General features: G+C 40.6%; 1 protein-coding gene across 1 annotated transcript in view; it reads right to left on the reverse strand.

Annotated features, from left to right (window-relative positions):
- Positions 1-18663, reverse strand: part of LMBRD2 (LMBR1 domain containing 2) — a 38327-nt gene extending 19664 nt beyond the window's left edge. The window contains exons 1-9 of the mRNA XM_065047558.1: positions 18456-18663; positions 9460-9689; positions 8934-9013; positions 7568-7663; positions 6668-6835; positions 4888-5098; positions 1700-1774; positions 1257-1370; positions 508-691 (exon numbers count right to left, since the gene is read on the reverse strand). Of these exons, the coding sequence (XP_064903630.1) occupies positions 508-691; positions 1257-1370; positions 1700-1774; positions 4888-5098; positions 6668-6835; positions 7568-7663; positions 8934-9013; positions 9460-9633 (1102 nt within the window). The 5' untranslated portion in view covers positions 9634-9689; positions 18456-18663. The remainder of the gene's footprint in view (positions 1-507; positions 692-1256; positions 1371-1699; positions 1775-4887; positions 5099-6667; positions 6836-7567; positions 7664-8933; positions 9014-9459; positions 9690-18455) is intronic.
- Between the last annotated feature and the right edge of the window lie 709 nt (positions 18664-19372).

A 19372-nucleotide genomic window follows, 5' to 3' on the forward strand; every position in this document is an offset into this window, starting at 1 on the left:
TTCCAATAATTATATTGCCCTACCCTGGAAATAACTCATTACTGGTGCACAACAAGTTAGAAGTTAAAACATGATTAGGAGAAGACACTTTCTAGAAAGATGGACAAGCAGCTGCATCTCCTCATGTTTGGTACATGACAGATGAAGAGTCCCTTCCTCTTTGATTTATTGGAAGAGTGGTGCCACCTCAAGAATATCCCACAAATGTAGAAGGTAGCCATGATTCAATAATTTAATTTAATGCTATTTTTCTTCCTTCTTCTAAGGCTTGAAAGTTTGCTATTGCTACTATAACATGTAACTGCTATTAAATTTGTAAAAAAACTTAAGCTTATGGTCAAATACATAAATCAAAACCTGATGGCTATTCCGTTATATAAATGCATTAAAATACATATTTGGTTCCCTCTATTGTAACTGAACATTTTACATAAACCAATTGGGTCTTCTTACAAAACAGCACCACTTGTTCCTTTACGTATTCAAAATGCGCATGACAACACTTACCAACAGTTGGTGTGTAGAAATACTGAAAAATTTTATTCTCTGGTTCCTGGGAATGAAAGGTATGAACAAACTGTCGAGTTGCACTGGTTTCATTTTTTGCCACATCTTCTAGATAAAATGCTTGTTCTAAAAGAATTTGCCACTGGACCTGTGTACGACGATGTCTCTGTACTGAATAGATTACCTATAATAAATTCCAAGATAACATGGTTACAACACACTTGTTTCAAAAAATGAGACAAAAAAACTTCCAAAATCCCTTCAAAATGTCTACATTACCGAGTTACAAAGATGAATCCTGCATACCCACAAACACAGGCAGTTAATTCTCTAAATATATAAATCATAAGAGGACTATATACATGACTGCTGAGTTGCACAGTTCTTTCATCACAATCTAACTGCAGCAATTACTTTTTCCAATATGTCACTTTTTTTTGGTTGCATCTTAGTAAATACCACACTTCTAATACTATTTCTTTAGAATGCACTGTCTATCAATCAATACAAGGTTTACTCACAGGTAAAACACTGTGAAGATACAATACAACAAGAACACTTTTACAACATCACTTGGGATATTAAATTTCTGTGTTTTCTTTCACTAAGAAAAGTTTATTTTAAGTAGCAATCCCAAACCCCAATATACTCAGCAACTCATGTAAAGTGCATTTAAAAATGTTTGTTTGACTAGCATTTATTCTAATTACACTACCATAAGTGAGGCATCCTCTCATTTATTACTATACCTGCTTATGAAGTTTGACCAAACTTTTTTCACTTGGGTAATTGTTCTGTCTTTCATCAAAATCTTCATAATCGTCCATGTTCCTACCCATTCTTTCCTGGTACTCAGTAGGACACTAGAATGAAAAGGGAAAATTAACTGGAAGACAAAGGATCAGAATGTGTTCTTCTTAAGTATTTGTAAATATTTGGGGCACTTCATGCAGCTGAAAAGCTCACTCTTAGCATAGGTTTTTCTAAAATGCTATGTATGTTAAAGTACAGCAGACAACTAGATACAACATAAGAAAGTATTCCACAAAGAATGTGAACCCAAAGTCTGGTCAGAAATTCAGAAGATGCCAATTAGATTTTACGTTAAGAGGAAAAGAAAGCAACGTACAAGTATTCAGTAGATACGGAAGTACCCCCTCCCAATTACGGCTGAAGATGAGCAATTTGTTACCTTTTTCAGTATTGTATCAACACATTTTCTCAAAGGGTGGTTATACTTGATACTCTCACTTACTTTACGGACTTCCTGTTGAGATAAAAAAAAAACATGTAAGAGCTGTTTCATTATGTTAAATAGATTAAAAAATTTAACAGGGTCAGATAAGAGTTGCAGCCCTCCCAATGGAAAAGATAATCATCAGAGCTTAAAAACAATAGAATTTCCTAAAAGCCACAGCTTTACTAGACAACTAATAATAGATAATTGCAGTATTACTTATAGGGAACATTATACTTTAAAAAAAACAACAAACAACACCACACATGTTAGTGTGCAAACATTACTCTGCGAAGATCTGGAGGACTGGTTTCTATGTATGAATGCTGAAACGAAAAATACTTCCTTGTTTTAGTTGTAGGTAAAGAGGAGGAGCTTCCATCTTACCTCATTTAGTTTCACTTTTATTGCTTTAAGCAGCTTTGTATCTTCCTCGCATTTATCTGCACATAGATCATTTCTGACACCATTTGGCATTTAAATACTAAAAAGATGTTACCTAACAGCTAGATAAGTTGTGTCAGAACTGACGCTAGCAGTTTATCAGGCTTAGTGAGAACTAGGTTTTATTTTTCATCCTACTGGCAATCCAGAGATCCTTTTGATGCTTTTTTGTTATTGTTACAAAGGGCACTTAGGAAAAATTACGTCAGTTCTAGACTCTGGAGGACAGAAATAATTGTAAAAGCTTAGAAATCTTGTGAAACAGGATGATTAGGCAGACAGAAGAATTGTGTTTGTGTGGTGTGACACAGAAGGCTAACTGGATATAGATAGTCCTTCAACATGTAAAAGGGTGTTCTAATAAAGGAATGCCAGTAATTCTAGATGCCCTCTGAATCTTCTGAAGGAATGATCACAAGAGATCTATTTAGTCTATGGCAAACAACTTTTCATTCTGTAGTGGGATTATGAAAAACAAACAAGCAAACAAAATTCCACAAGAATGTCTTAAGGGTACCAATCCTAACATAATCAGGCCTGTCAAGTAGAGCCCTGTACTGGAAAAAACAACTGGGATGCATCCTCAAGTATTACACTTTCTTGTGTCTTCGGAATCTCTGATAAGGGAAGAAAACAAAAGCCTAAACTAAAGTGGGTGAGAGACAAATGTGACTTATTCGACACAGTAGTCACTCATAATATTTACAATCAAGTTCTCAGAGTCAGCATAGGCATTCTTACGAATTTTTCAATATTTTCACACATTTCAGTGTTCCTGTGAAGGCCGAAAACAAAATATTGGCCAGAATTTCTAAAGTATAGTGCAATTGTTTCTAGACTGAAAGGAAAAAAAAGTGGATAAATAAATGTGAAGGACCAGTACTGTTCAATATCTTCCTCAATGTCATGGATACTGAGATTGAGCGCACCTTCGGCAAGTTTGCATATGACACCAAGACTGACACAAAAGTTTGTGGACTGACACTCCTGAGGGACAAGATGTCACCCAAAGGGACCTGGAAAAGCTTGAGAAGTGGGCCCAGGGGAAACTCCTAAGGTTCAACAAGGCCAAGTGCAGCATCCTGCACCTGGGTCAGGACAACCCCTGGTAACAACACAGGCTGGGGGATGAAGGGATTCAGAGCAGCCCTGCGGAGAAGGATCTGGGGGTGCTGGTGGACGAAAGATTGGACACGAGTCAGCAGCGTGTGCTTGCAGCCCAGAAAGCCATTCATATCTTGAGCTGCATCAAAAGCAGCGTGTCCAGCAGGCTGAGGAACATGATTCTGCCCCTCTGCTCCGCCTTGGTGAGACCCCACCTGGAGTCCCATGTCCAGCTCTGGAGCCCTCAGCACAGGAAAGACATGGACCTGTTGGAGAAGGGCCTGAGGAGGCCACAGAAATTATCAGAGAGCTGGGACAGCTCTGCTGTGGGGACAGGCTGAGAGAGTTGGGGTTGTTCAGCCTGGGGAAGAGAAGGCTATGAGAAGACCTTACTGCGGCCGTTCAGTGTTTAACAGGGGCTTATAAGAAAGATCAGACAGACTTTTTAGCAGGGCCTTTTAATGACAAGGGGTGATGGTTTTAAAACTAGAAAAGAGGAAATCCAAGGCAGACACAAGGAAGAAATTTTTTTACAATGAGGATAGTAAAATACTGGAACAGGTTGCCCAGAGAGATGGTAGATGCCTCAACCGTGGAGACATTCCAGGCCAGGCTGGACAGGGCTCTGAGCAACCTGATCTAGTTGAAGATATTTCTAATCATGGCAGGGAGGTTGGACTAGATGAGCTTTGAAGGTCCCTTCCAACCCAAACTATTCTATGATGGTTCTATTCTATGGTTGTATGAAGTGCTAAACCTTGAAACAAGGTTTTATCATACATTAACAATATAATGTATTTATGTTGTGTATGATATAATCTCAGAATCTGTCAGTCACCCTACCTGACTTAAAGGACAATCCAGCACAAGACAACAGTCTAGTATAAGACCCTCTTTTCAGGGAAGTTTACTGCCTTCCTGGGACTTAAATTAGGGATGTCACAAGACTAAATAGCTTACTACAACAGGCTGGAGAGTTGGGCAGGGATAAATTTAATGAAATGTCAAAAAGATTTCAGAGTCCTGGGAAGAATGCTAGAAAATCAGGAGCATCAGTTAGTGTTTTCCTCAATCCTCCCAGTAACGTGGGGAGAATTTGGAAGGAACAGGCGAGCGCAGGATGTCAATACCTGGCTCCAGAACTGGTGTCTCCACTAAAACTTTGTGTTTTTAAACAATAGAAGGGTGTTCAAGGCACAAGGTATGTTTTGTAGAATAGAACAGATCAGAATAGTTCAGTTGGAAGTTATCTACAATGATCATCTAGTCCAATTGCCTCACCACTTCAGGGCTGACTAAAAACATATGATTTATATTAAGGGCACTGTCCAAATGCCCCTTAAACATTGACAGTCTTGGAGATACCAAGTTGCCATGGCTACCAAGTTGCCAAGTTCTTCACACCAGGGACGACTTCCCTTGATTTTTAGACATTGAGTGTCATCAAGTGGCACACTATGATGATTCTCTTAATTTACTGGTACTTCACAGTAAGTTCACAACATTTATGTTTTCTTGCCACAAGTGCCCAACACGAGGAGATTCAGAGATGAATAACAGCAGCCTTCACTTCATAGTGCAAGCTAGTTACTTACCTCCATAATATCCTCTAAATTCTCCTCTGCATCTGCTTTTTCAGTCATTAGTTTGGCAGCTTTGAAATAGGTCTTCATGAGTAGATAACCCCTCTTGGCTCCATTCCAGTGAGAACGGGGAATTTCCACCAATCCATAACCCAAAAGCAACACAAGAAGAAAGAGACCCCACGTGTTTGCAGCAGCTATCCCAATAGTCTGAAGTTGGTTCCTAAGAAAAAAAAACAAGAGCAAAAACAAACAAGCACACCCCAAATAAACAGCATCCTCGTACCACACCTGCAAGAAATCAACCCTGAAGTCTTGCACTTGGGTCACAACAACCCCAGGCAGCGCTACAGGCTTGGGGAAGAGTGGCTGGAAATCTGCCTGTTGGAAAAGGATCTGGGGGTGTTGACTGACAGCAGCTGAACATGAGCCAGCAGTGTGCCCAGGTGGCCAAGAAGGCCAACAGCATCCTGGCTTGTCTCAGCAGTAGTGTGGCTGGCAGGACTGGGGAAGTGATTGTCCCCCTGTACTCAGCACTGGTGAGGCCCCACCTTGAATCTTGTGTTCAGTTTTGGGTCCCTCACTACAGGAAAGATATTGAGGTGTTGGAGAGGGTTCAGAGAAGGGCAACAAAGTTGGTGAGAGGTCTGGAGCACAAGTCTGATGAGGAGCAGCTGAGGGAACCGGGGCTGTTTAGCCTGGAAAAAAGGAGGCTGAGGGGAGACCTTATCACTGTCTGCAACTACCTGAAAGGAGGTTGTAGCATGGAGGGTGTTGGTCTCCCAAGTACTGAGCAACAGGACAAGAGGAAATGGTCTCAAGTTGCACCAGAGGAGGTTTAGATTGGGTATCAGGAAAAACTTCTTCACAGAAAGTGTATTTAAGCAGTGGAACAGGCTGTCCAGGGTGGAGTCACCATCCCTGCAAGTGTTTAAAAGATATGTAGATGTGGCACTTCGGGAGATGGTTTAGTGGTGGACTTGGCAGTGTTAGGTTAACAACTGGACTTGATCTTAAAGGTCTTTTGCAACCTAAATGATCCTATGATTCTAAGTATCTACACAACAATACGGCTTCCATGTTTACAGGAACAGACTTTGTATCATCTGCCACAATCTCATGTTTCTGCCCTTTCTGAAGTGGAGACAAAACTGTTCTCAAAGGAGCATGTTCCTCTAGGAAACAACACGAATTCAGCAAACTTATTGAAAATCAGGTCAAAATACCATACTGCCAGTCACTGTAAGAAAAAGCCTCAGAACGCAGGATTTGTATTCAGAAGTGAAAATTGAAAGCAACTAGGCACTACATGACAGTGTTTACTGCTGTATATAGTATGAAAGACTGTTAGCAATGTTCTGAATACCAATTCTTTTAACTCACCTTATGGCCTTTAAATAGCATCTACAGGAGACAGAAGCACTGAACAGGAAATACTGACTCAGATTTTTGGAAAGATGTTACTTTGAAAACGCTGAGAAAGTTTCTACTAACTTTGCAAATGCTTTTGTGGGGATAAAACACCCAATGTATTGCAAATGTAAGAGGATTCCTCTCCCCTACTTATCAAAATCAGAAAACCAAGAGACAAATTTCTATAAACATTAAAAATGTCCCTTTCCATAAAAAAATTAACAAAAATTTCCAACTGTCTAGAAAAAAAAATCATTAACTAAAATAGTTTCCTTTTTTTTTGTTGTTTGTTTGTTTTTAAAAAGACTCATTTCATCTACAAAAGAGATCACCTGGGACATTTCTTAAGAACTCATCCAAGTGCTTACATTATTCTTACCATTGTAAATTGAAGTTTGGGTTTACAGCCACATATATTAAAAACGCTCCAAAAATCAGCAAGTAAGTGCCATAATAAATTGCGTTCTCAATCAATGCAGTTTTAATTTTTCCAGTAATGGAGAATCCTCCTGATCTGGCATATGATTGCATGAAAGGTAGCAGAATCCTAGGAGCAAAGCAAACAAAGCCAAACCACATCAGCCAAACAAAACAAAACAAAAAATAGTTTAGCAGTGGCAGGATGCTGAGACAGGGGTGTTCAAGCTAAAGACTACCAAGACTACCAAAATTAGCCAGTTACATGGTTTTATTCTTCATCTACTAGTCTGAAGGCAAGCATTAAACAAGCTGACTTTAATAAGAAAAATCTTTGTTAACGAAGAACTTGCTATCAACCCTGATATTCTTGACTGAGCTACAAAAATCATTATTTGATGCTAGGTTGATAAGAAACCACACATCAATCTAGCCCAAAAGCATGGACAATGTGTTTGTTGTAGCTGTATCTATAGCTTTATATAGGATTCCACACAAAACTAAATAATTTAAAGAGTTCTCAAAAATTACCCGATTTTTTTTGTGGAATTACTTTGGTGATCCATTGCCTAAAATCGTTTTTCAGATAATCTATCCATAAACACCTCTATGTGTAAATTACTCAGTTTCAACTACAAAAGTTAACCAAGAGTACATGGTTGCCACCTGAAAAGGTGTAAAAAAAAAAAAAAGTATACTCAATAAAGCACAGTAATTATTAGAGAAATTTCACTAACAAATAACATATAATTAGGTAGCTGTGTGGAATAGTTACATATATTCTTAAAGAGTATGCCATGACTGTTCAGATGTTATATATATCTATATTATAGTCTTTGCTACATGCTTTTGCCTTACTTACCATGTTAAAAACTGCGATGTCCAATACACAACACGCCAGAAAATTGGCATAATTCCATCAGGAATATAACTCCATGGTTTGAAACATTTTTGCTTGCTGCAACAATGTACAGAACTTATTGTTAGTTGTAATGAAAAGAGTACAAAATATTTTCTATAAATTCCCCTATCTAGAAAGGTCTTTGAAAATAGCATAGAAGTAATACACTACTATTTGAATACGTACTCAACCATCAAGCATCTCAGAAGAAAATAAATCAAACCACCCTTTAAAAATATTTATCATTCTCCGTTCTGCAAATAACGTACCTGGACAAGACAGCTTTCTTAGAGAAAAAAACAGTAGCTCAAAGACTCAAGAGAAATAAGCAATTAAGCAATTTAAGGTAACAAGTCTTCTCTTTGGGCAGGATATACTTTTTTCATGCAAATAAAAACATTTCTGTAAACAGAAGACCATTCAGCTTTACCAAGAGCAGCAGGTTTTTAAAATATATTTAGGAACTCCATCACCCAGCTCTAATACCCAGAGCATTTAGTGGTAAAAAAAAAATATATTACTTGTTTCCTCTGTCACCCAGCTGGTTTTAGTCAGGCTTATATACACTTTCATTTGTTGAGCCAAAACTTTTCTGACAGGTAGTGTTTGCTTCAGAAGACCAGAAAAGCTATGAGAGCCTTTTAGTTTAAAGAGACCAAAAGACAAAGTGCTCATCCACACTATGACAGTTCAGGTTTTTTCAACCCACACTTGTCTAGGTAATGAAACAACGGTGAGTCAAGGGGCAATGAAGTCAATTTAATAAGAGTATGTATTGAGAAATAATTGGTGTTTTCCAAGATCAAACTAGTTAAGCTTGAGTGGTGAGTTTTTATGTACATCACATAAATATTTTCAAAATTATCAAATACCATAGCATCACATGTAGAGTGACCAAAGGTTTCAAACAAAGTTTTAAGATCTGAGTAGCACCACCACAGTACCTGCTGGCTTACTACTTAAATTGATATTTCTATTTGACATACTCAAGTCACATATAGTACGACATCCACCAGCATGTTCTGAAACTATAGGTAAACTGAAAGGCTATGGAATAGTTTTCAAATTGTGTATTTACCTAAGATTAGGTAATCAGCTAGAACTACTGTATAAATTACTACTGATAGATGCAGATGCACTTGTCTTCACTTCTTCTCCCTCACCTTCCTGTATGCTTACAATCTTAAACCATCATATCACACAAGAAACTTATAAGCTTTATTAGCTTATTAGCCTTAAAAAGATATTACACTCCTACCATTTAAAAAAAGAAAATCAGAAATACTTCTTTAGAAACAGGCTAAAGAAGAAAACATATAGCTGATACCTTGGAACAAGAGTACCATCAGAGCCATTACTTTCTGCAGGGCTGGAGTTAACAGCAAGTTTGCACCGATTGTAAATAGTCTAAAAGACAATTAATCTTATATCAGTGACCAGAAAAAGGTACAACATTTATCTAAATACCATAAGTCCCATTTTTAAAGACATTTCCTGTATTCCAGGTTAACATATGGGAGCAATTACACTAATAAACCCTCAAAACAGCATGCAACCTGCAGGACAAGTAAATAAACTTGCAGTGGTTTTATGTTGCCTAAGCAGATAAAAAATTTCTATAAACAAATAATGAAATTTTAAAGCATTTGAAATATTTTTTTATCTGATGAGATCAACAAAAAATAAAATTAATTGCAAACACAGACACTGTCATGCAAAAAGGTAACAATAGTAATAGTAAAATACTATTCAGAAAAATTCTTTCTTGTTTAAGATACTGTCGTAATTTTAACTAAAAAAAAATATCATACACATTTTACGCAACTAAGCAGAAAATCTCGCAAATTTCTTACCGTACTGACATCCAGAGGCAGTATAAATACAATAAGAAAGCAGAGATACCAAGCCAATAATGTTGCTACAATCACCAGCCTATGCTGTTTCTTGAAGTCTCCATACCGATGAAGTAGGAATAAGGCCAGAAAAAAGACAAATACTATCTCAATGCCCAAAGCTGCACCACTCATTATTGAATGTTCACTCCAGCCACACAGCCCAGCTCACTTAAGAACACAGATCCAAACTGTAAGAAAAAAAGACATTTAATTACATTAAAATCTCTAGAAGATATTTATGCAGAGAAGAGTTGTTTAACAGACATTTTTAAACATACTAATATACTTTACTTCACATGACAAGAACTCTGATCAGATGAAGAATAAGATTTTCGGCAAGGTGTTTTAAAGTCCTCTGCAGAAGTCAAAATGTTATTTCATTCCAATTTTGCAATTTCTAGCAACAATTAGGACAATACCTCTTCATCTTCTTGATATACAACAGATCCAGAAACCAAATCTCTGTCATTGAATAAGACTGTAAACCAAGCTTGTAAGTCCAGTATAAATTTGAAAAGCAAATCTCTTCTGGTCTTTTCTTTCTTCTAGAATAAATCAACTAATTTAGACACAGGTTATGTGTTTAGTTTAAACACTTCTGCAAAGCCAATGAGCAATTTTTAAAACGGACCATTCCTCAACTATGCATTTAAATTCTGTGCTCAGTTAACAGAGCATAGAAACACAGCAAAGTGTATGTTAGTCTACTCGTGATGTACGTCTTTTAGGTTTGAAATTTAAAGTAATAAGTGTGAACATGCTAGCTAATTCATCTTCCTGACCCTCTTCTATTTTTCCCCAGAGAAACAAAGGTCCCAATTAATTTGTTATTAGTCTTGCCATAACACGTTTTTGCTTTGGTCATCCTTCTGGGTTTAGTTTCTCTATGTTATTGTCAAGACAGCTGGAAATGCCTAGAAAGTTCATATGTCTTTCATACTGGCATGCTATTATGCAGATGGCCAGTAAGCTGCACAAATCTATTAGAGAAAATTTCACTGACTTGTTACATTGCTAGTTAAATGGCTTCTGGCCTTTTTAATAACCATTGTTTTACCACAGACATTTCACACATAAAAACCCCAAGTTTATTACTCTGGTCAGGTTAATTTGCTTCTCCAACAAAACTGCCATTTTAGTTGGTTTGATTTAACTGAAATAGCTTTTGCTGTGGCTTCCCCAGTTGTATTTTCAGTGCTTTTGCTTTTCACTGGAACTTCAGAGACTTAGAAGAAATGCTACTACTAAAATTTCCCTCAATTTACTTTTAGATCCCCTCAGAATTTGTAAAAGTGCACCGTTTACTTTACTAATCTCTCAGTACATCGTGGAAGCAGATCTGTTACGTATGAGGGCATGAAGCAGTGAAAAGTGTCTTATTTTCATTACCAAATTCCAGAGTTCGTGATGCCAGTATTTCATTGAGGTCACACAGGAGAATTATTCTGTGATTTTGTTCCCTGACGCATTGTTTCCCCCATTTTGCACCTTTCACATTTAATTTCCAAAAAGAGGTAGGAGTCTGTTTACACCATACTGGCTGTTCTACGCAGAGCATACCATATTCTGAAAATAGGTCAAGTTACCTTCCTGTTTCTTATCAAAGATCACATATGCACTTTTTATCTTCTGCCTTTCACCTAATGTGTTTCTCAAATTATTAGCATATCTGTTAGGTCAAAGCATCCCCTTACTATGTGCCTGTACATTTTGGCTAGATCATTTGTAAATCATGAATGTAGGATATATCTAACCTATTTCTCAATCACTTCTCTATTGTATTGTACCATCCTTGTTTCCTCAGAAAACAGTGCCTTTTATGTTTATAGTATAGCAGCAAATTAAAACAGAAAAAATGAATGGAAAAGAAATATTACTTATCGCCTTTGTTAAGGCAGTGCTTTCTGCCATATGTAGCTTTAAGTGCCTATTATAGCCACACCTTATGCTATGTGAACAAAAAAAAAAAAATACAGTATACACACCTATTATACAGTAGTCACACCTATACAATTTTTTTACTACAGTCACACCTAAAGAGCTGCTATCAAAACAAAAGGTGAAAATTTTTTGTGCCAGATGTTCCACACCATAAGGGAACTTCCAAAAAGACTATAAAAATGTACTGAAAATGCTAAAATAGAGAAGGAATTTAGTCCTTCCATAACTTAACTAATTTTCAAACCCCAAAGCAACTTTGCAGTTATCAAAGTAAACTCCATTTTTTTTGTTCTTCACCTGGTTCCTATTTTAATCTCAAAATAAAGAATGAGATGCCAAATTCTTATAAGACTAATGACAAATAGTTATTTTGAAATAAGGCATATACATTTTCAAAATTATAGTTCAAATATTTTACACAGAGACCACTTAAAACTAGTTCTCAACACTAAGAGCTTAAGTGGAAAAAAAATGACACAGTGAGAAATACAATGCTTGAGAGGAGCTCTCATTATGAACTAAGTCCTGCCTAACAGGACAGTCATATTTGGGACCCATGCTACTAGAACTACTTGTTATCAGACATTAACATATACTACTGCAGTAAATAAAGCCTGCACCTTTCTGTGGCAAGCAGCATTTGCCTCTGATCCTGGCCGTTAGCTCAAAGGTAAGTTCATTACCAATGATCCTGTTTCTTCATTTTATTTAGACAGGCTCCTCAAGATTAGCACATGGCTCCCTAGTATCAGCTGGCTGTAATTCCTGAACCCCTAAAGAATGTTATTCTGAGATCAATGAACTATTTCAGAAGACTTCTCTTGTACTGCACAACGTTCAACAGCTTAGAACATGCTTCTATGAAGCAATGACTAAAAGTAACAAAATTCCTCACTCTGAAGGGAAGAGTATCTATCAGCATACCCTATTTCTGAAGAGTATGGATACAGATTAAGACAAAGATCATCAAAAGCTGAAACACTGGCAATGGAAACGACCAAGACATGCTCTTGTGTAGGCTCACAATTTTCTTGCTTTGTTTCAGACACAGACAAAATCCGTAAGCTTTTCATTTTGTGAATGGAAGAGTTTGGCAACCCCCATAAGGGCCATACATTTCAAACTTCTGACATGAAAGCCTCTGTAGAATCCAAACTCAGCTAATAACTCTTCGCAAACACCACAAAGAAAGTTCATACTTAATTTTCTTGGAGACACCCTGCTATCAACAGCATTAAATTACCTTGCCAGCCTCAAGACTAACTACATTCATGACAATCTACATTACAAATTAACTAAACTACTCTGCCTGGCAAAGAAATACTCAAGTTACTAAATGAAACATCAGAGAACAAAACACCACACACTTTCTTAGAGCTTTTATATAGCACCAATTTAACATTTGTATATTATATTCTTAAGGAAAGGCTAAAAAGAGTAGTGCATATCTGTGAAGAAGGAACTTTGGTCTCACTGAAGTGGACTCCAATAGCCCTTTAATCAGAAATCCCAGATGAGGCTGTACCACAGTTTTTTTATTTTCAAACTTTGCAAGAAAGCATTTTACCAGCAGACTGTTCATTTTGCAGACTAACGTATTAATAATTGGTCCAGTCAGTATTAATAATTGGTCCACCCACGCAGTGTCCCACCCAGTGCCTGAGAAGGCCTAACTGAGGGTAAACATCGCTTCACATGCCTTATGGAAATGTATAAACAGAAGTATAACCTGCATGATGCTCCCTTCATGTGTTCAGCTTATTATGCTCTCTAAATTACTTCCCACTACAAAACACAATATTGTTCTCTATCCTGTATTTTCATAGCTGGTACTCCTGCTTAAGCACAGTCACACCACTCATTTGTATCCTTTTCCCTTCCACAAGCTTCTGAATCTTCAAGACATTTTGATTTTCACTACCACACTCAAAAACATCTGCAATACCTCCTAGCTTTGTGCCTTAAGTTTCAGTAAGTACATTATTTCACTATGGAAACTGCAAAAAATAATCAAGAGTAGTTGACAAGTGACTGGCCTCTTAATCACAACAGCAGCTGTTCCCAACTGTTCTTCCCCAGCAAAAACATCCTGAGAAACAGAATCAAAAGTCCTATTAAAGACCAAATATAAGACATCAGCTGATCCTCTCGTATATAGCAGGCCTATCAGTGAAATAAGTTAGATTATTTCAACAGTCTGTCATTGACAAACCAAAGCTGTCTTTTACTCAGCTATTATATTCTAGATGCTTAGAAATAGCTTTTGTTCCAGACTTCTTTTCAGGAATCTAAAAGCAAGCAGACTAGTCTGCAGTTCTTCCTGTGCTTAAAAACTAGTCATGAAGACAGTCACCATGCTTCTGGCTTTCCTATCTTGGGTACCTCCGTAATTTTTTGAATACTATAGACTTTTGTTGTTCTTCTTCAGGTGTTCTCATATAAAGATGACCAAAGCAATTTGGAAAAGTTACATTTCTAGAAATCTTGGATACTTCAGGTAAACCACTTGAAGAACCAACCAGCTAGACATTTCCTTGCCTTACTCTGTATTTTCGACATCATAATTACATCTGAAAAAATTGTCATCAAGAAAGTTACCGAACTATGAAAGAGATATCAAAGACAGTACTGGACAAAACTGAGTGAGAGCCACAGCATGTTGAAAAAATCATCTGGGCAACAGTATATCCCACCTCAATCTGAATGCACAACTCAGTGGCAAGTATAAACCGAAAGCTGCTATCTCCATCAAAATATTAATGGCCAGTTCAATTATGAACTTTTACCATTCTGTCAGCCTGCCAGTTCCCATTGTTTCTTCCAGTACATTTCACTTAGCAAAACAGTATGCCACAACACCTGTGATAAGTTTGTGAATCATGCCCTCCTCTGCAAAACTATGCTGTTAAGAATCCTGAAGTAAGACTTGACTTTACAGACATGATTAAACTTTTTGGACTGACAGAACTGCCCCACAATAAAAGCCCCTGACACTTCCATCTCTAAACAACAAAATGGGCTAAATTCACATTTTAGAAATCTTTAAAAAAGAACAAAAATTAAAGCAATAATCTAAATAAATCCTTCAGCCATTTTCATATCCAAGTCTGCTTAGCGTGTTGTTGGGACTTCTTTTTCCTTTGTTTTTGGGGAGGAATTTTGTTTTGTGTTTTATTTCCTTATTACACACTGACCCTTGCAGCTTTGGGAAAGGTAAGTATTAACAAGTAGGCAACAAAGAGCTGCTTAGTCTCAGCACAGTGAGAAAACTATGTTAAGAAAATAATCATGAACTACCCAAGAAAACTGACCAGAGAAGTTATCTAATTGCACTATTTGGGAGAAATAATCTCTGAGATGAATCAAGAAAACATAATTTGCATAGGTTTCTTCTTCCAATAAACAACAGTCAGTCTATATACTACTTGATATTTTATTAATACTTGTAATTTCAACTATACTGCAAAGAAGAAAATATTTTAAACTGATTAAACATTTAATTGATTGTATAACAATTTTAGGGAAACAAGTTTTGTATCTGTTAATGACAACCAAAAAATAATAAACTGCTGCCCTAACTCAACTCACGTGATTATCCACTTAAATAGCCTTTAGACAACTCTTTCATGACTTTAACTAAAGCTAAAGCTGGCAACGCAGACTGAGGTTTTGCCCTGAACGGTGGCTGTTCAGGTCTCCGGCTGCAGGGAGTGCCAGAGCCTGCTGCTGCCGGGGGAGGGAGGCCAGCACTCCACCTGTGTGAGGTGTGAGCAGGTGCAAGATCTGCTCAGCATGGTGCTGAAACTTAAGGAAGAGGTTGAGAGATTGAGTACCATCAGGGAGTGCAAAAGGGAGATCGACTGGTGGAGTAACACCCTGGCGTGCCAGTCACAAAGGCCCCAGGGAGGTACCCCCCAAAAGGAGATGGACCCCCTGCCCCCTCAGGCAGAAGGGGAAGTCCTGAAACAGCCCCTACCCCATCACTGTCAGGCAGAGGTAGGGGACCGAAAAGATGATGAAGGATGGAAGTGTATTCCAGTCCGGCGTCATGGGCAGCCCCCCTCCCCACCTGCTTTGCTTCCCCAGGTGCCCCTACATAACAGGTTTGAGGCCCTGGATCCTGAAGAAGAGGTAGGTGAGGAGGTGGTGCCAGACCTGCCTGCAAGGTCACTTAGGAAGAAGCAGTTGACTCCACAACTCAAGACTGCCTCCAATAAGAAGGAAAGAAGGGTAATTGTAATAGGAAATTCCCTCCTGAGAGGAACAGAGGGCCCAATATGCAGGGTTAACCTTCATTATAGGGAAGTTTGCAGTCTACCTGGTGCCCGGATCAAGGATATCGCTAGAGAGCTCCCCAAACTGGTGCACCCGACAGACTACTATCCGCTGCTGGTCTTCCAGACAGATGGGGAGGAAGCTGCTTCCTGTAGTCTGAGGGGAATGAAGAAAGATTTCAAGGCCTTGGGAAGGATGGTGAAGGACTCAGGGGCTCAAGTGATCTTCTCTTCACTCCTTCCATCTTCAAGTGACGATGTGAGATGGAACAGGAAAATTCAGACTGTAAATGACTGGCTCCAAGGCTGGTGCTACAGGCAGGGCTTTGGATTTTTTGATGGCTGGATTTAGAAGACTCCAGTCCGGACAGTGATACGCGGGAACGGTTTATCTCGCAGGGGCAAAAGGAGGCTGGGGCAGGAATTAGCTGGGCCCATTCGGAGAGCTTTAAACTAGGTTCGAAGGGGGATGGGGTTGAAGCTGGGCTTGTCCCAGTGGAGCAGCATTCTAGAACCGATGAGGACCAGGTGGCCTCCTGTACTCTGAGACAGAAATCAGTGTGCTCGGCATGCTCCCTGAAATGCCAGCACACCAATGCATGCAGCATGGGGAATAAGCAGGAGGAGTTAGAATCCTGTGTTTGATCAGAAGGTTACGATCTAGTGGCAATTACAGAAACATGGTGGGACAGTTCACATGACTAGAATGTGGTCATGGATGGCTACGCCCTTTTCAGGAAAGACAGGCCAGCCAGGCGTGGTGGTGGAGTTGCTCTCTATGTGAGAGAGCAGCTACAATGTACTAAATTCTGCCCAGGAGCAGAGCAAGTTAAGAGCGCATGGGTCAGAATTAAGGGGCAGGCTGGCAGGGGTGATAGTGTTGTAGGTATCTATTACAGGCAACCAGATCAGGCTGAGGAAGTTGATGAGGCCTTCTATGGGCAGTTGAGAGTGGCCTCACAGTCTCAGGCCCTGGTTGTTGTGGGGGACTTTAACTTCCTTGATGTTTGCTGGAAGGACCATTCAGCCAGCCAGCCACAGTCCAGGAGGTTCCTCCAGTGCGTTGATGATAACTTCCTCATGCAGATGGTGGAGGAGCCGACTAGGAGAGGTGCACTGCTGGATCTCATCCTCACTAACAAGGAGGGTCTGGTCGAAGCAGTAAAGGTTGAGGGCTGCCGGGGTTGCAGTGACCATGAGATGGTGGAGTTCAGCATCTCGTGTGGTAGGACCAGGGCAATAAGTAGAATTGCAACCCTGGACTTTAGTAGGGCTAACTTTGGCCTTTTCAAGCAATTGCGGGGGGAAATCCCATGGGCAAGGCTGCTTGAATGTAAAGGGGCCCAAGATAGCTGGATTGCATTCAGAGATTGCTTCTTCCAAGCTCAGGATCAGAGCATCCCCACACGTAGGAAGTCAAGGAAGGGAGCCAGGAGGCCTGTGTGGTTAAATAGGGATCTGTTGGGTATGCTCAAGCAGAAGAGGAGAGTTTACAGGTCATGGAAGCACAGAACACAGGTATCAGTAGGGCAGTCAATCACACGATTACAACCCTAACGTAGCATTAAGACAAACTTAAGACTACTCAGTAATCCAGAGCTTTTTAAAAAATAATTCAATTTCATCCCCTTCAGCAAATTCTTCTTTCAATTTCCCATGTATTAACAGAGAAAAGTGAAAATACTGACAAAGAAAAAAAAAGGGGCTGCAGAACAGGTTAAATATAAGCAGCTTGTTTTTTTTAAAACTAAAAATACCACCTTTCTTTCATGTGATTATCCACTTAAATAGTCTTTAGACAACTCTTCCATGACTTTAGCTAAAGCTGGAAACAGTTAACACATTTTTTTTAAATTATATGAATGATGATTTGAGTCACATCATCATCCATATATGACTTAAAAGCTATGTACAATTTGGCCTGCATTCTATTACCATCTAAAATTTTATAGGCAGTTCTCTCCATCACTAAGCTGTAAACAAAGGACAGCATTCACAAGCAACCGGCTGACTAAGAGTGGAGTAGTAGGTGTATTCAGAATTAGTTTTCCATCCCCACCAATTTCAAAACAAGTACTTTGGAGATAAAGCCTGAAGAGCTGCATTACTGAAAGAAAGCCTGGTGTACAAACAAACCGCAGACTTTAAACTATCGTGCTAGAGACAGGACCAGAATACAGTGGCAGTCTGTCAATTTCAGGCCTTCACAGTGAAGGAGTTTCAAAAATGCAGGAAAACCTTCGACAGTAAAATGTCACTGTCAGCGCGATTCTGGTCTTCCAAACCAGACACTGCCACTGCAAACTAAAGCTGGTGAAGCTGACTTCTGCACATCCACTTCCCTGTAAGGGGCTCAGAATCAGGGTCTACGGACGCTTAACCAACACCAGCCTGCATGTCTTAAACGTACGTGTTTGGAGTCCCCGAAGGACGGAAAAAATCAGGGGCTATGAGCACAAACATGAAGACACGACTCCTGCCGCTCCCCTGGCCTCCCGCAGACCCGGCCCCAGCCCAGCCCGCCTCACCGCCTCCTCAAGAGGGAACCCGGAACGCCCCCTGGGTGCCCCACTCGCGGCCCGGGCCACGGCTGCACCCGCCCGGCCAGGCCTGCTCCGGCACAGGCCGCCGCCCTCACCCCGCCGTGACTCGGCGCTGCGGCTCCGCCGCGGCCCGGCCCTCCCGCCGCAGGGCCCGCGCCCCCGCCCGCCGGTGCGCTGGGCCGCCTCGCTCCCTCACCGCAGGCAGAGGCCCTCGCTCAGCAGCCGGTCCCTCGCGGGTCACCGCCGCGCTCCATCCCCGCTGCCGCCGGCCTCCACACGAGGTCTCAGATCGCCACGCAGAAATCGGCGGCCGCGCCCGCCCCCTTCCGCGTCAGGCCGAGCGGGGCCGCCGCCGGCATTTGCCCCTCGACACCCGCCCGCCAGCCCCCACGGCGCTGACGTTACATGGCCCCGCCCCGGAGGCGGCGCAAGGCACTGTGGGTACGGCCCCTCCGCGCGCGGGCAACCGGGCCCCGGGTTCCGGTATAAGCTGGGGAGCGACGTGTTGGAGAGCGGCGTGGGGGAAAGGGAGCGGGGGTCCTGGTGAACGGCAGGATGACCATGAGCCAGCACTGTGTCCTTATGGCCAGGAAGGCCAATGGCATCCTGGGGTGGTTAGTAGGTCCAGAGAGGTCCTCCTTCCCCTTTACTCCGCCCTGGTGAGACCACATCTGGAATATTGTGTCTAGTTCTGGGCCCCTCAGTTCCAGAAGGACAGGGAACTGCTGGAGAGGGTGCAGCACAGGGCAACAAACATGATTAAGGGACTGGAGCACCTCCCTTATGAAGAAAGGCTGAGGGAGCTGGGTCTCTTTAGCTTGGAGGAGACTGAGGGGTGACCTTATTAATGTTTATATATATATGTAAAGGGTGAGTGTCACGAGGATGGAGCCAGGCTCTTCTCGGTGACAACCAATGATAGGACAAGGGGTAATGGGTTCAAATCGGAACACAAGAGGCTCCACTTAAATTTGAGAAGAAACTTCTCAGTGAGGGTGACAGACACTGGAACAGGCTGCCCAGGGGGTTGTGGAGTCTCCTGCTCTGCAGACATTCAAAACCCGCCTGGACACGTTCCTGTGCAGCCTCATCCAGTTGTTCCTGCTCCGGCAG

This window comes from Columba livia, chromosome Z (assembly GCF_036013475.1).
Source record: "Columba livia isolate bColLiv1 breed racing homer chromosome Z, bColLiv1.pat.W.v2, whole genome shotgun sequence".
NCBI classification, from domain to species: Eukaryota; Metazoa; Chordata; class Aves; order Columbiformes; family Columbidae; genus Columba; species Columba livia.